Source organism: Lampris incognitus, chromosome 1, assembly GCF_029633865.1.
Source record: "Lampris incognitus isolate fLamInc1 chromosome 1, fLamInc1.hap2, whole genome shotgun sequence".
NCBI classification, from domain to species: domain Eukaryota; kingdom Metazoa; phylum Chordata; class Actinopteri; order Lampriformes; family Lampridae; genus Lampris; species Lampris incognitus.
This window is the reverse complement of record NC_079211.1, coordinates 142,043,085-142,060,239: the sequence shown is the minus strand read 5'-3', so window position 1 is coordinate 142,060,239 and position 17,155 is coordinate 142,043,085. Positions and strand designations below refer to the sequence as shown.

Sequence of the window (17,155 nt, the reverse complement as noted above, 5' to 3'; positions counted from 1 at the left end):
ACCCACTCCACCCCTTAATGCCGCGCTCTCTCATTAGGTGACCGTTGCCTAACCGGGGGCCACTCGACGGTGTGTGCGGGAAAACACGCCAACACAAATGTTCATTTGTTGGGCGACGGAGGAATGAAGAGCCCCGTGTGCACAGCCTGGCCCAATTTCTCTATCGGGCTGGTTTTGGGAGGGTAGAGTGGGCTGGTACAGTCTGAACCTTGTCCTGCCCAGACTGGTCTAGACAGAAGGGCTCCTAACCATGTCCACTTATCCACCAGCACTGCTTTTACATGCTATAATACTGCCCACCTCTGCTTTATTCCCACTCATCAAGGTAATTTGCTTAGGCTCTGTGGAAATAATGTTAATCTCCCACCAAGAAAAACAATCTCGGCTTTATAAAAGAGAAACTGCAGGAGTGCTCACTCTCTCTCTCTTGTTCCTCCCTCGCTCTTACTTTCTTTCCCTTTTTCCCCTCTCTCCAACCTTCATACCATCTTTAGCCATCTCAGCCCCACTTCCTCTGTGTCAGATGGTAAAGTTGTTTAAGTTGGCCTATTTCCTAACCCCAACTGCTTAGAATGGCAGAGGCGATTTCAAGGTCTGTTTCAGTGAGACTCAGGGAAAGCCCGAGGTACAAGTCCAAATACACGAATGAATGGGGGCAGTGTTTTCCGAGAGTAAAACACAGATAGTGGAAAAGTGGCAGATAGTAGCAGATATGGACATAATAGGTTTAAACAGACGTAAACGTCTACTGATATGTAGATATATAAACAGATAGGTTCTGTCGTACAGACGGATGATTCTCGGTTGGTTTTCTTTGGCCCCCAAATGACGCTCACTGTACGTCCGCACATTTCTGTGCCCTTTCTGACGTATGGGTCACAGGTTTCAACACAAACAGCTCTTGTCACTCGCATATATCATAAACAGCTTTGTATTTCCTGCACTTGAATGAAGTGGCTTTGAGAAAACAGGATGTGCTTGGGAAGGGTCTGTGTCCGGCATACATATATATATATATATATATATATATATATATATATTCACTGCATACAGTATACAGCCCACTACTATTACCAGTCATTCCTCTTCAAAGTCATTCACCTTTTCTCGCATCAAGAATAGGAAAAGAAAAGCAGTCATGTAGTCCCGTCAGACAGACATGTCGGCATCACGTCAGATTCTCCTGTTGACAAAGTCTATCGCGCTGCCAACACCTCGGGCCTCTGCCAGCCATGACTTACAAACCTCGCTACTCCTTTCTGGACATGTCCACTAGCTGTGCTCCTGCTGCTCCTTCATCCATCATCATTGCTGCCCTCTGCACTCCCTCTCTCCTCCCTGCTCCCTCTCTACCCATAGGGTGAGCAGACCTGGTAATGAGAGCCCCTTGTGCCCTGCTTGTCCTGTGTCCCATGGTGCAGTGGGGCCCAGTTGGACAAAAGCCAGACTGCTTTAGGCCTCTTTGTTCATTATTCTCATTACCTCGCATCAAATCAATGCAGGACAGGCTGCTGGGATCTTTCCACAACTCATAAAAGTCCCGGCTCATTAGTGGGCCAGCCTCGTTAGGGCCTGCCTCCGTCAGCTCCCATCAAAAAGGGTGTGCACAGAGGTGGAGGTACCCCAATAGGTGCGCATGTACAGTATGTGGGGGAAGAGAGGGCCTAGTGTGTGTGTGTGTGAGAGAGAGAGAGAGAGAGAGAGAGAGAGAGAGAGAGAGAGAGAGAGAGAGAGAGAGAGAGAGAGAGAGAGAGAGGAGAGAGGAGACAGAGTTTATTCAGATCAAAATTCAATCAAAACACATACGCTCACACATACCACACATGCAATGGTAAAGTTCACAAATGAGAGGCAACCAAAATTTCATTGATAAAAAAATACTTGGAACGTGTGCAAATGTGAATTTGTGTGCATGTTTTTACATTTGTGCAATTGTGCATATGTGTTTGGGTGTAAGTGTGTTTGTGTGTGTATGTAAGATAGGGAGATAAAATGTGTGTTTGCATGCTTGTAAGCTCCCTGAAAGGCCAGGTGCAGAAGGATGAAGGATTCCATTGGTTGTTTTTTTTTTTTTGTTGGTTTTTTTTTGTGCCGAAAGTTGGAACGAAATGAAGTATTCCAACATTCAAATGTAGCTGTTGGAAGGCGAGTCTTTCACAAAAAAAAAAAAAAAAGAAGAAAAAAAGACCTACAACAACACAGTAGCCCAGCAAGTGGGCAAAACAAATAAGGCTAAATTGCTCCTATGCACTTGGGTGGTTTTGGCAGGTTATGAGGGCAACAGTGGCTTTGAGGAGGTTTGTCTCAATGAAAGGGCTAACTGTGTAGTTGGTCGCAGTGTCTGGTCCAGCCTTGGAGGAGGGTGGCCTGCCCCGGAGCTGTAGTCTGCTGCTAACGAGAGCCGATCGGGCTATATTTGTCTCTGAATAGATCTGCGGTGTGTGTACGTATGTGTGTGTGTGTGTCTAAGTGTTCGTCAAGAGGGTCACCAGACCTGTTTCAAATGACTGCGAGAGAAGTAAAGATGTCCATAATAGGGTACGTGCATGCTCACAGGGTTGCACACTGAAGTGGCAGCTAAGATCGACTGGATTCAAGTGTGCCTTGCAAACCGTGTTTCTCCTCGTCACTTAGGGGGTGGACTGCAGCGTAATTCCCTGATGTGTGTTTACTCAACCCTAGTGGGCTGGCCTTTCATTACAGCACTGACCACATAATATGAGTAACTGTTCACCACTGCTCTAAATGACAAGCACATGTACTCAACACAATGGAAACAATGAGTAGACCTGAACGTTGACCGTGTGCAGACTATAGAGACACAACAAAACACCGAGCACCGAGCTAACGGCACAAGGTAAACAGAGACTGAAAGCCCAAGTCTGCAGGTCTGGTGTTTGTCCCAGCTGCATTCAACCCTTCAAACCATGTCGTCATTGCCACGATGGATTTCAGTGTGGCATATTTCACATCAGACAGCAATTTTCCCATGAGCTCAGACGCTATTTCGAGCTGTGAAGAGCTCAATTAAAGACTGACGACGTCAAAATGAGCGAGCAGACCTCCGCTGCAGTGTCAGACGGCCAACAGAGGCCGAGGCAGAGACGTGAAACGAGGCCTGTATGATTTACAGCTACGTCTCGCCTCACAGCAGATGCCCACCGCTCCCACTGTGCGCTGTAAGTTTGTCTGTCTATGTGTAAATTCATGCCTACGTTTGTGTGCATCTGCGCTGCAAGTCCATAAATCCATAAGTAAGAGACCGTGAGAGTGAGAGAGAAAAGGGACAGACAGATGTAGACAGACACAGACAGTTTATTCAGACAACAGTTTAATCTAAACACACACACACAATTTTGGATAATTTCCCTCCCGGTGCAGGAAGATGGCGGCGCCCGATCCGTTGCAGAAAACAACGTTGTTGAAAAGCGTCTTCTCCGCCTTGAAATCGTGGAGTCTTTTGCCTTATAAGAAAAATGTCAAGACAGTTCCGTGAATTGCTTCGACATACTGCCGACAGGAAGTAGACACATTTCGGGAATGCGTTGAACAAATCGGGTTTCCGTAACGGATCGGGGAATGACAGGCCTCACCCAGTACCGGTGGTGGAAGATGGCGGCACGAACTTACGTTTGTGGCAGTCTCACCCAGTACCGTCCGTGCAGGTTGTCTTCGTTTGATGGCTGGGAGAGCTGGCGCTGGATCGGCTGGGACAGCTTGGTCTGCTGCGGTCCTGTGGGCCCAGGGACCACGGCCTTGCCCGGAGCTGTGCCCAAAGAGGAAGCACCAAGGGCGGTCTGACAGGATGTGGAAGCGGGGCAGGCTAAGCTAACTGCTAGCCCATGCAGACCGGCAGTTCCGATAACACCGAGGGCGGTCTGGCGGCGGCCTCGCCTGGCGTTGACTGTGTTTTTGGTATCATCGTGTGGAGTGCGGGAAGATGCGTCGAGGGTGTCTGGCTGGGAGAGCTGGCGTTGGGTCACCTGGGGGAGCCTGGTCTGCTGCATCTGGTGGGCCCAAGGACCACGGCCATGCCTGGAGCTGTGCACGAAGAGGAAGCACTGAGGGCAGTCTGACAGGACGCGGAAGCGGGGCAGACTAAGCTAACTGCTAGCTCTTGCAGGCTGGCAGTTCTGACAGCCATCCTGGCTGGCGTTTGCTCTCTTGGACAGTGAATTTTTTTTTATTTGATATGTTGGATATATGTGTTTTTGTAGTTTTTGTAGTTTGGATATATATATATGTATATATGTGTCCGGGTCGTCCTCTGTGTGGAGTTTGCATGTTCCCCCTGTGTCTGCGTGGGTTTCCTCCGGGGGCTCCGGTTTCCTCCCACAGTTCAAAGACATGCAGGTCAGGTGAATCGGCCGTACTAAATTGTCCCTAGGTGTGAATGTGTGTGTGTGTGTGCCCTGTGATGGCCTGGCAGCCTGTCCAGGGTGTCTCTCCGCCTGCCGCCCAATGACTGCTGGGATAGGCTCCAGCATCCTCGCGACGCTGAGAGCAGGATAAGCGGTTTGAATAATGGATGGATGGATGGCTGGATGGATATATGTGTTCTTGTAGTTTGGATGTGTGTTTTTGTCTTTGTGTTGCACTGCTGTAGGCTGGGGGAAACCATTTTTCGTTTCATTTCATGAAATGACAAATAAATATTCCTGATTCCTGGTTCCTGACTCTCTCTCTCTCTCTCTCTCTCTCTCTCACACACACACACACACACATGCGCGTGCACACAAATACAATAACAAAAGAGAAAACACTACCAAACATTCATTGATTAAAAAAGAATTTTCCTTAAGAATGTGTGCACATGTGAATTTGTGTGTGCATGTTTGTATATAAGTGCAATGGCATGTGTGTGTGTATGTGTATATGTGTGTGTGTGTGTCGTGTCAGTGCATGTGTGTGCGTATATGTCAGTGCGTGTGTGTCAGTGCATGTGTGTGCGTATATGTCAGTGCGTGTGTGTCAGTGCATGTGTGTGTGTGTGTGTCTCAGGCATTGGTTAAACATCTCCAGAATTGCCCCACCCTGTACCCCCTTCCAGTTTTACCCCTGCTGCAGGTACAGGGGCCAGCGAGTGGACAAGCTCGGGTTTCCTGACCCACTAACCTTACGGAGCTCCAGGGAGCCTCGTATGCACTTAGAAAAATAAGCAGTTCCAGCTACGTTTACGTCAAGCAAACATTTCCAACTACAAATCTGCGAAGGCTGCGCCACCCGACCAGTGAAACACGTCCAGGTGTACCCGCCTGTCGACAACTTCATCGAGTGACGACTGCACAGGGCCACTGGCAAGCTTGCAGAGGGTGAGAAATTGGCCTGGAAGTACGCACCCTCGCTGCTCACATGATAGACATGAAAAGGGTAATTTCAGCAAATATGGCTTTTGTTCTGGACCGGCATAGGTGTTACCAACTCCAGTAGGTAGGCACTAACAAGCTAACGACTACAGCAAATTACCGTGTTTTTCTTTCTTCCAGCATTTTTGAAGAGCTTGTTAAACCTCATGGGTGGCATCTACAAGCGGCATGTGGAACTAATATCCCTCGAACATGCCCCACCCCCCCACCCCTCCTCCTATGAAAATGTATGGCTCCTGGTGTATGTGGAATAAGCACTGTGATGGATGTGTGTTGTCAGATACCGGGTCACCATTTATGTGGATGCTATTTAAAACATCACGTCTTCAGTCAGGTATGCCTGGAATTTAAAGCACCAATTCACCGCCTTATGAACAAAGTCATCAAGGTTACTGGTACTTGCATAATGTTCTGAGTCACACTTAGACACACACACACAAACAAACACACTCTCTCTTATATGCATCACGATACACTGGGGGCCACAAGTGCAGTTCTTGAGCGGGAGGACCTTCAGTAACATCCTCTAGGAAAGTTGGACAGAGCTCAGGGAGGTGTTGAGTCCGGGATGTTTCTGGGTCAGAAGTGGCAAATCCAGCTCCAGAAAGTAAAAGCGCTAACCATGTATTTGCTCCACCCATGTGCTAAACCAATTAAATCTGATCAACCCCACTCTTCAGCTTGATAGGGCAATGAAATCAGCTGATTCAGCACACGGGTGGAAGAAATACATGGTTCGGATTTGTACTTTCTGGACCTGGCTTTGCCATCTCTGTTCTGGGGTGTGACATCGACCCCGTCCCCTGCTATCCGTGTCTCTGACGTTATGAAATGCACTGGTGTTTAAGCCGCATGCCGTAATCCCCCCCCCCCCCGCTAAACCCCGTCAGTCACCCCGGCTGTCTTCCTGGGTATCTCTGACATCAGGACCAACATTAAACATGGCGCCTTATCGCCGCTGCTTAGCTCACATTGAAAATCTCACCGGCAGGAAGAATTCAAAGGTTTTTGACTGATGACAAATTTGGTAGTTATTTTGCTGGGAGGAATATTTTCCAGTAAAAAAATTTTTCCAGTATATAACCATCCTTAAAGTCTAAAAAAAAAAAAAAGAGAGAGAGAGAGAGAGAGAGATTGCGGATGCTAGCGAGGAAGGATAGACTGTCTGTGAGCCAGAGACGAGGCTGCCAACACACGCCTCCTCCAAAGATCCCCTTATCTTGTCCTGTGGAGTGGGGCTGCCCTGATAATGATGGACTGTGGTGTAATTATATGATCTTTTCCACATAACTCTGTGATAGCCAATCTGAGTGGTTTATCCTCCCTGCTGGAAGGCAGCCCACTGAACAAAAGGCGCACAGTGATGCTCAGATCTCACCGATACCCCGTCTGTTTTTCTCCACCAGGACCCAGAACCACCCAGAACGAAGGCCTGCGCGGACGCCTGACAAATACCACCCCTTTAACAATTCACATGATTTCAATTAAAGCCCCGACAAGAGGTGGTGGGGGGGCAAAAAAAGTATAAAATTGAAGTGATTGAGAATGATCGACGGCAGGGGCGATTCTAGGATCAGAGCTTTAGGGGTGCTGAGCACCCAGAGTGCTGGCCGGCCAGGCAAGATAAATTTGGGGGGGGTGGATCAAACCATTTTCGAAGCATGGGGCGGGGTGCTGTATTTTTGTTGTTAAAATATTACGTTTAAACCATATACTGGATATGGTTTTGACATTTCTTCAGCTTATTAAACATGGACATACAGTAAAAAATAAAAAAATCGCTTCAATTTTAGGGGTGCTGGGGTTCAATTTAGGGGTGCTGCAGCACCCCCCAAAAATGGGCTAGAAACGCCTATGATCGACGGTACTCACAGTTTCTCCAGAGCGTAAAGTCCAGTGAACGACCCATTTCGCAGAACCCGGATCTTGTTGTGGCTCAGAATCCTGCAACAAAAAACAAGAAAAGAAAGAAGGTCAAACCAGTGTATCGTTAGAAATGTCCCGCTACATTCAAAAAGAAACAAACGACGCCGGATCACACGGCTTCGTTGCACAATTCAAGTAGGGGGGACAGCCATCTTCTGAGGGGGCGAGGGGGGGGGGGGGGCTCGGGTGGGGCATCCACTTAACCGAAGGCCCGCCGCAAGGGTCACGTTGAGACGACAACGGCTAAACGGCGCTCTGCAGGCACACACGACATTCAGCCAGCCATAGAAATTACCCGGAGCTGTTCTACCGTTAATCTGTTAATGCTGAACGCTAAATGGGGGGTCAGGCTCGAGGAGCGATGGCGGGGGAAGCTCCGATCATGAGAAGAAGTTCGGCGTTCACGTCAAACCGCGTCGGCACCGACTACGTCACTTAGCCCCTCCCCTTCCGGCAAACCATTTGGTTTATAGGGCCCTTATCAGACAAGGAGATATGGGGTACTTAAAGGTCCGGCACGCTCTGAGGCGGAGATCTCTCTCTCTCTCTCTCTTTCTCTCTCTCCCCCCTCTGTCTCTCCCCCCCCCCCTCTGTCTCTCTCTCTCGCTCTCTCTCTCTCTCCCTCCTCTGTCTGACGGGGGATCATGGGAAATAGTATTACAGTAATGAGCCGGCCCAGAGGGACTTGCCGCTGTCCATGTCGGTTCAGAGGGCAGACGAGGAAAGACGCACATTCCACAGACTTTCAGCCCAATTTACACACACACACACACACACACACACACACACACACACACACACACACAAATCCACACAAGTGCACACAATCAAATACACACTTATGCAAATACATATACCGCCTCTGCCCTGCTAAGTCTTGCAGCCATGGGGGCTTTATTCGAGCCACGGTGACACTTCATATCACTGTCAAACGTTAGCCTTGTGCACCGTTGCCTCGTACGCTACGCTGCCCTGTCGGGTCTCGAGTCCGCGTGAGCCCCGTCCCCTCAGCAGGGGGGGCGCCCGGGTTCCGCAGGGGTCCTGCTCAGGCGACAGCCCGCTGTCATTAGCACTCCCCCCGCTATTTTCACATCATCCCCGCCTCCCCCCACGGCGCTTTACGGGGGCTGTTTGTGAGATGGAGTGTGTTCTTAATCGGAAGAGTAGGGCGGTGTGCGCGCCTTTAGAAGAGGGAGCTGACTGCGAACAGTCTGCGAGATTTACAGATTCAGCAGCAGCAGCAGCAGCAGCAGCAGCAGTCAACCCCCCCCCCTCCGCTTCCTGCCACATCAATAAAAACACTGGCTTCAACCCCGCGCCTTCCAACTCGCTTAATGACCAGATTTAATCACCCCAGTTTAGGGACAAACTGGGCACCGCTTACTTTTTTCACTGCAGTCACTTCAATGATAATTGCCGAATCAGGGCCATTGTGAAATATATAAAAACGTACTGTAAACTACTAATAAGACCCGTTAGCCCCTAGCTAACGAGTCTGACCCTTTAGCCGAGCGGTTAGCGATGTCGCCGTGTGGTGCAGTACACACCGTATCGAATCCCGCACCGGGCAAGAAAATAACCGGTTACATTGGTGGCAGCGGGGGGAGGATCCGGAAGTGTGCAGATCCTCAGAAGTCTCTTCGGAGCGCGGAATGAAAAAGCGCGAGGGCGCGCTTCCGGGGAGAGTGACGACTGTAAACTACCAATAACTGACCCTTCAGCCGAGCGGTTAGTGATGTCGCCTTGTGGTGCAGTACACCCCGCATCGAATCCCGCACAGGGCAAGAAAATAACCGGTTACAATACCTTGAGTTTTTAGTGGGGGGGGGGGGGGTAAATAAAAAATGAATACATCCATTTCTCATTCCTTCTCTTTGCTTCTGAAATGCACCCCCAGAGAACTGGAGGGGAAATTCCTCTAAGGATATATATCGTATGAACTTTGACGGTTAGCTTACAAAAAAAAAAGGTAGAAAATACTTTACCCCTGTAATCTCCCCCAAAACTGGGGAAGTACGTGTGCGCCTCTAGGTTGTGTTGGAAATTTTTCTTCAAGTTTTCTGCACAAAATGAATTTAATTCCGCTGTTATGATAACCGCAGGGCAGCAGAAAGTACTTTAATATCAATGCTAAACTGTTCGGCCCTGGGTTCTGTTATGGAGCCAACATAATCAGTCTCCCTCGTTGTAAAATACTTCTTAAGACAGTTAGTTTGAGCCTTAGGAAAGACCAAAAAAAAAACATTTTCATGCTCACAAATTCAGACTGAACTATTAATCATTGCAATGAAATATGAGTGACATTTTGGAGAAGGTTTCTCTAGTTTATGTTTTATTTATTTATTTATTTGGATCCCCATTAGTCACTACCAAGGTAGCAACCTACTCCTCCTGGCGTCCACACAAGTAAAATGACATCAGAATGCAACACAACTGTTACTACAACCACGAAAACAAGCAGAAAAAGAAAAAGAACTATGAATCAGCAACAGTTAAACTTATAATAACGATAATATAATCCCTGACAAGTACCCACACACTATCTAAACAATCAGTAACACACTCAATACATCTCAAAAATGATAATAGTACCACTAAAAACAGTGTATGCAGTGACTGAGAAAACAAAATGACCAATAAAGTTGCTCACTAATGGTGTATAGTCGGATGTTACGTAGCAAAACGTCCTATTTGGAGAGGGGTACCACTAGGTATTTCTTTAAACTCCTTTTAAAAACAATTTTACAGGGTGTCCAGGTGGCGTAGCGGTCTATTCCATTGCCTACCAACATGGGGATCGCTGGTTCGAATCCCTGTGTTACCTCCGGCTTGGTTGGGCGTTCCTACAGATACAATTGGCCGTGTCTGCGGGTGGGAAGCCAGATGTGGGTATGTGTCCTGGTCGCCGCACTAGCGCTTCCTCTGGTTGGTCAGGACGCCTGTTCAGGGGGGAGGGGGAACTGGGGGGAATAGTGTGATCCTCCCACGCGCTGCACCCCCCTGGCAAAACTCCTCAGTGTCAGGTGAAAAGAAGCGGCTGGCAACTCCACATGTATCGGAGGAAGCATGTGGTTGTCTGCAGCCCTCCCCGGATCAGCAGAGGGGGTGGAGCAGCGACCAGGGTGGCTTGGAAGAGTGGGGTAATTGGCCAAGTACAATTGGGGAGAAGGGGGGGGTTACTTATTAAATGGGTAATGTGATAGTAGAAAGGTAGGAAAGGCAGGGGAGAGAGACGGGATGACATGCAGCAAAAGGCCCTGGCCAGCTTCAAATCCAGACCACTGCGATAAGGACTCAGCCTTGATATGTGGTACACGCTCTACCAGGCGAGCTACTGGAGTGCCCTGCTTTGCATTAGTTTTTGAGATAGGAAGTGAAAAACAACCTCTTGGTGCATGTCTAGTATTAGAGTTATGGTCATTTACTACAATATGAAAATTGATGATACAGGACATTTGAGATTTTAGACAATATCTCTTAAAAACAGAGCAAGGAAATAAGCGTCCTGTCCCTAACCAATGACCAACCTAAGATTATGTGTTTTCTTATAATGTTAGCGCTTCTGTTACAGTTCAGAGCGAGACATGCAGCTCTGTTCTAGACTAATTAGTTTTGCCAAGTCGGAGTACTTGACCCCACTACTGGACAGTAATCCACATAAGTAAGAACTAATGTGTGAACAATGTGAGAAATGTGAGAAATTACCGTCGTTGTGGTAAAACTTTAGCACCTCTCTTAACTGCCAGACTTCTCCCCATAACTGTGATGGTTTTTCAATCTGCTTTGGCCACTTCAATCTCTCGTCTATTATTACTCCAAGGAGTTTGGTTTCCTCTACCTATTCCATAGGCACTCCCCTGCACAGACAAGTTTAACAGTAGCTTATGTTTGAGTATAACATTTGATCCAAAAACAATGCTTCTTGTTTTTGATCGATTAAGAACTAACTTGTTACTCCATGTCCACATTGCAACTGATTGTAATTCCCTATCCAAAGCAGTAGAAAATTCCCCAATTGATAGTGCTGGTAAATATAGTGTTGTATCATCTGCATACATAACTGCTCTTGCTTGATTTAGAACAAGAGGAATATCATTGTTGAAAATAGGGAATAGCAGTGACTCCAAACAGCTTCCTTGTGGTGCACCACATTGTAAATCTTTCACATTTGAAAAACCACTATCATAAAATACATATTGTTTTCTATTAAACGAATAACTGTTAAACCAGCATATAGAGTGAGGTGCAAATTTATAACATTTAAGTTTATCTAACAGTAATATGGTCTTATACATCAAAAGCCAAACTAAAATCTACTGACATTGCTGCCACTAAGTTATTACTGTCAATATGTTTAAAGCAGTCATCTGTCATCTGTGTTAATGCTGTTCCACTTTATGCCCTTTGCAATAGGCATGCTGAAAGTCTGTACTTAAGTTATTTTCATTAAAAATGCACTATTTGTTTACAAACCATCTTTTCCAACAGTTTGCTAAGAATTGATAGCAGACTGATTGCTCGACTGTTTGTACCACTAAATCCCTCTGCTGCATTTTTTTGTAGCGGAATAACCTTTGTCACTTTCCATGCTGAAGGGAAGACACTGTTTCCTATGCTGTTGTTAAAGATATGGCAAACGGGTCCAGCTAAACAGATGGCCAACAATTTCAAGAGCTTTCCATGATGACCCCCCCCAATAGATTACCAGTGTAATAGTTGATAATTGTTGTTCCATTTGTTTTATATTTACTTTATTTAATTCAAATTTCAAAGAGGAATTGTCTTTCATAAATTGCTTAATTCTGCACTCATGTGATGGGGTATGATTCATAGATAATTATCATGTGGTTATTATGTGAAATTATTAAAAGAGAAATAAATGCAGAGTCATCGGTATTCTGATCCTCCCAGGGCGTAGCCTGAATTTGAACCTATGACTCCGAGACCTAAGGTCTCACGCTTGAGTTGGGCACAGTATCTCTCCTATAACTGGATGCAGGCCTGAGATGAAAGCTCCAGAAGATCCGGAACTGCTTGAATAATTCAATACAGATAGGAGAGGAGAAAGCCACGTCTGGCAAAGAAACAAGGCGTTTAATTCAACACAGACACTTTAGATACAGATAGTTCCTTTTTAACTAAGCCTATTACTCAGAGTAAAAACTATTACTCAGAGGAGAGTGCATGTGTTTGGTTGTCTTTGCATCATTTTGTGCATGTGTGTATGTGTGTGTGTGTCCTCCATAACTATGCCGTTACGAATATATTTCTGCTCCACAACACAGGATGACCTTAAAAATTGTTTTGTGCTTAAGAGTATTGCTAAACTCACAAAATACAGATTTGCCTTCGTGTATGTCTGTGTGTACACACTACTGTGTCTATGTGTGCCTGAAAAAGACTCAAGTCACATGCAAAACTCAAGTCACCATACAACGGTCATGTTTCCCACGTTCAGAGATTTCATTGAAAAATATTTCAATTAGCTCAAAACTTTGCAGAGCCAAACATGAAAGCAGACTTTCAAAAATAAACCCAGATCCCAAAATGAGCTCATTGAACCTTCCCATAGAAAACACAAGCTGCCGATTTCCAGGAAAGCATAGGGGACTGACAAGGCTGGATAATCTTCTAAAGTCCTTCTTGTGTATCTCTGATGTTTGCAGCACAGTTGTAGTGAGGACATTGTTCTTACATAAACAATACGGAGAGTACAACTCTGAGAAAGAGGGACGCAGAGCTCTGTAAACAGACAGAAATAGTCAATGCTCCCATCAGGGCTAAACAGGAAACCCAGCCAATTAGCTGTTTATTCAGAACCCGGTCGCCGGAGGTCGGGGGTCATAGTGAGAGCACTTCCTGGACAGCCATTAGACAGAAAGAGCAGTGTCTGGAGGCAGGTGGACGGCCCAGGCATGGGAAGGATGAGCGATAGCGTGGCACGACAGCATAACTCTTAGCGGTGCTTCACCAGCAATAGAGATGAATTGTTCCCTAATGATAGAATTACACTTTGCTAAGAGGTCACGACAAAACTACAACCGATGACCCCGCTGGAACGGCTGCTGTCTTCATAGTTGAAGTGACAGACCAGATCACAGACTGAGTTCGTCTTCCTCCAAATGCAGTCAGTAAGCTGTGTGGTGCATGGCATGATGGGGTGCTAACTCAATCCAGGTCATGTGAGGTATCGCAGAGCTGTGTTTAGTGTCTCGCATACATTTACTCCACTGACACCAAAAAGGCCCACAGAAAACAGACCGACTAATTGAATCCATCTAATTTGTGTAGAAGCCAGGGCCACATGTCGGGCTCCAGGACCCCATTAAAACGTTTAATCTAATGCATTAACATGAAGATCAAAAAGCTGGAGGTCAAATGACGATATCCAGGTCAGGCCATGGCACCACCTCCCTTTGTGTAGCATTGTATGTGGGTATATTGTCCCGGTGAAGGGACAATATACCCACATTTATTGTCCTTTATTGTCCCATAAGTCGAACAAACTAGGTTTTTGTTTTTATTTCACCTTTATTTAACCAGGAAGTCCCTTCAGATTGAAACCTCTTTCCCGAGGGAGACCTAGCCAAGCTGGCACACCAGTAACAGTTTAGCTAGAAATAAAAATAAAACACAACAGACAGGGAATACAAACATCAAACACACAAGGAAGAGACTAAACCCAGCTCAAATAGGGCAGATGCATTACTCAGTTACATGGACTTTTTAGCGTGGCTTTAAATTTTTTCCAGGGCGACTAGATCATTGGAATGTTGTATGTGCTGCAGATTATTCCGAGTCCAGGAAGTAGAGTCGGGGAAGGCTTTATTAAGTTATCTGTATGACACAATTGGAAAGTTGCTGAAAGATTAAAGGCCTTGCATCGATGTCTTTTCAGATTCATTTGTCATCCCATGTCATCTCATCTCATGGTGGACCAGGGACATGCTTTCATATGGGATATGAGGACATGGCACGGTTAAATTGAGCGACACCTCTCCGAGAGTAACTTGGCTTGCCCAGCGCAAGGCCAAACCTTAACATTACTTCAGGGTTTCCTTGGTGTGTGACGGAGAAAGCGACTGCCAGACAAAGGGCTTCATCCCTGCAGTAGCAAACCACAGCAACTCCTCCCTGAGCTGTGCCTCTCACTTTGTCGGTTTGCTCAATTTGCTTTCTGAAGCCACAGGGCCTTTGAGGGACACACGGGCATGGCAGCACGTCCCTAAGTGTATTCTTTCGCTGATTTATTTCCGCTCTTCATCCGGCTCTGGGCAGAGCGGCGGTGATGACTTCTCCCAAACGTCTCTTTTTAACTGGATGACGACCTCACTGTGACATAGTGCTACAGCTCGGATGGAAAGTATGGGCCCAATTTGTCTGTGCAAATGTGAATGTGTACCTGCATGTGTGAATTACTGCATAGAGGCAGCTGCTCTGAGTTTTATATATATATATATATATATATATATATATATATATATATATATATATATATATATGTGTGTGTGTGTGTGTGTGTGTGTGTGTGTGTGTGTGTGTGTGTGTGTGTGTGTGTGTGTGCCATGTATCATGTATTACAGTACCAGCACTGTGGACAGCTGAACAGAATAATTTCAGCAATGCAAAGGACAGCTGGAGTCAAAGAAAGGGGAAACAGGCGGGGGAAACATCTCCTTCAATCATCCATCCTGACGGCAACAGTGGATATAAACGATTCTGCCCCGCAAACAAAACAGAGTATCCTGTTTGTTGACGTTTCCCCACAAAGGCCCGGTTGTCGAAATCACTGCAGCTCTCCTTCCCACCGATTACTTTCGAAGCCTGTTTACTTTGTACAAGGGGACGCCGGCGAGCCGAAGTGTATGCCGCCCTTTTTCATTACCTCTAATTTCTTCAGGGACGCAACGGTGACGGATTCAGACGAGAGGTGCCGTGCTTTTTTTCCAGCTGACCCCTGTTGCACTCCGAATGTTTAGGCACGCTGGAGCCTCTTGTTTTGTCTCCGCAGCAAAACAGGAGACTAAGGATGTAGCTGCGGGCTTCTGCAGTGGCCCACAACTCGGATAACAATCTTAAGGAGGGATTTATTTTTAATAACTGCTCAACTGTGGGTTAAGCTTCGTGCTCTCATTACCCGTGGATTGCTCTTCTATCTGGGCCGGTCTGGCACCTCATTACTGCTGCAGCCGCAACAAAACAAAACGCTCTCGCTCAGTCAACGCAGAGCGAGCCGACGGTATCGGCCCCGATACACCTACGAGCGCGAGAGTTTGTTTTTACGCCGCTGAGCAGACAGAGATCTGAGAACGAGAAGGCAAACAACGTGAGGCTAGGAGCACAGATTGGACACTTCAACCCCCCGTCCTCCCCGTCCTCCCCCCAGAACAATGATCTTGTGCTCTTAGGCCAGCACAGAGAGACAGAAAGCGAGAGTGAGAGAGAGAGAGCGAGCGAGGGCTACAGGTTCAATGTAATAAAGAGTGTCAAAACAACCAAACGGGCCACTGTGTAAACATCATTTAACTCTGTATAGATCCCTTCGCCTTAAGGACCACACGCGAGGTGAAAGACAAGAGCCCTTGAGAGAGTTTGGTAACACGCCACGAATCCAGCCCCGACGCGGAGACCAATAGGAGCCAGATAATGAGTCCTTTTCAGGGCCCGGCTATTGAATTAAGCCCAGTTTACTGACTTGATAATGCCCAGACTGGTCTGCGTCACGGCAGCACTTAAATCAGAATAAACAGAAATTAAAATAAAACACACTAGATCTCGGCCTGCGGGAATCGCCCCGCCGGAAAGAATGACACAGTATATTTCTGAAGTGACAGTGAAGCTTTACACTTTCCCTCGTGTAATGCGTTTCCTCTTCCGCGCGTTCTTTCCCTTTACATGTGAGCGAATCTTGCACACAGTCCCGCCGTTGTGTTTCTGTGCCGATAGCCTGCAGAGGAGAAGCAAGTCAATGCGGCGTCGTAGTGCTTTATAACATTTGTGCAGGGAGTAGGAGCAAAGCATTGTGGGTGAACCCAGAGGTTCATTAAAAAAAAGCTCCATTACCTAGCTTGGCTGTTTCTGGGGCCTTCCTGGGCTGCGTGCTCTTTCCAAGTGCCATGTCCAATGGATCAAAATCCATTACGCAACTTTACGCAAACACATTACGTAGTAGTAGCGCCCTCTCACCTCGGAGACGAGGAGCTGGCCGCAGCCGGCCGGCCCCCCTGCCGAAAACTCGGTTAGTCGGTGAGCCGAGGGCTCTCTGAGAAGAGATAAGGCCCGGCAGATAAGCGCTCCATTAGAACAATCTGAATCGCTGAATGTAATCTGCCCCGTTGCACTGCCCCGCTGTTAGCGCCAGCCGGGTGGGGTTCGCCGGATCAGGGCAGTTCGGATACACCGTCGGCTGAGTAATCAATCTCATCATATGAGAAAGCAAACCAGGTTGGCTTTCCTGTCATTGTCTAGATTTTCTGGCAGTCCTTGTATTGTCCTATATGGCAAACCCCACCCATCTGGTCAGCGGGTCAAAACAAACACAGAGGGGCCGCTTCCGACGCGGCGTTATTTGGCCCCCCGGTCTGAAAATCTGACGGAACGAACGTCAGTTTCTGCCACCTGAAAATGACCGTGTACACTCACGTAGGGGTCTTGCACAATGTTCACAAGCGGCCGCCAACTTTAAAAAAAGTGAGGCCTGGGAGGGAATATTATGGAAATATCATGGAAATATTCCCAGAAGTTGGAAGAGTGGAAAATATGTCCCGACAAAAGCCAGCCAGTGTGCAGGTTTCCTTTAGGGGCAAGAAGCTTGTCATGCGGTCGAGGAGGTGTGTTCCCTAAGGTCACTTGTGTGCACTCAG

At 47.1% G+C, this 17,155-nt stretch overlaps 1 protein-coding gene across 2 annotated transcripts in view; it reads right to left on the bottom strand.

The window, feature by feature from the left end:
- Positions 1-17,155, bottom strand: part of adgra2 (adhesion G protein-coupled receptor A2) — a 54,112-nt gene that overhangs the window by 24,712 nt on the left and 12,245 nt on the right. For both annotated transcript variants that reach the window (XM_056282661.1, XM_056282668.1), the window contains exon 2: positions 7,239-7,310. In XM_056282661.1, coding sequence (XP_056138636.1) covers positions 7,239-7,310 — 72 coding nt within the window. The remainder of the gene's footprint in view (positions 1-7,238; positions 7,311-17,155) is intronic.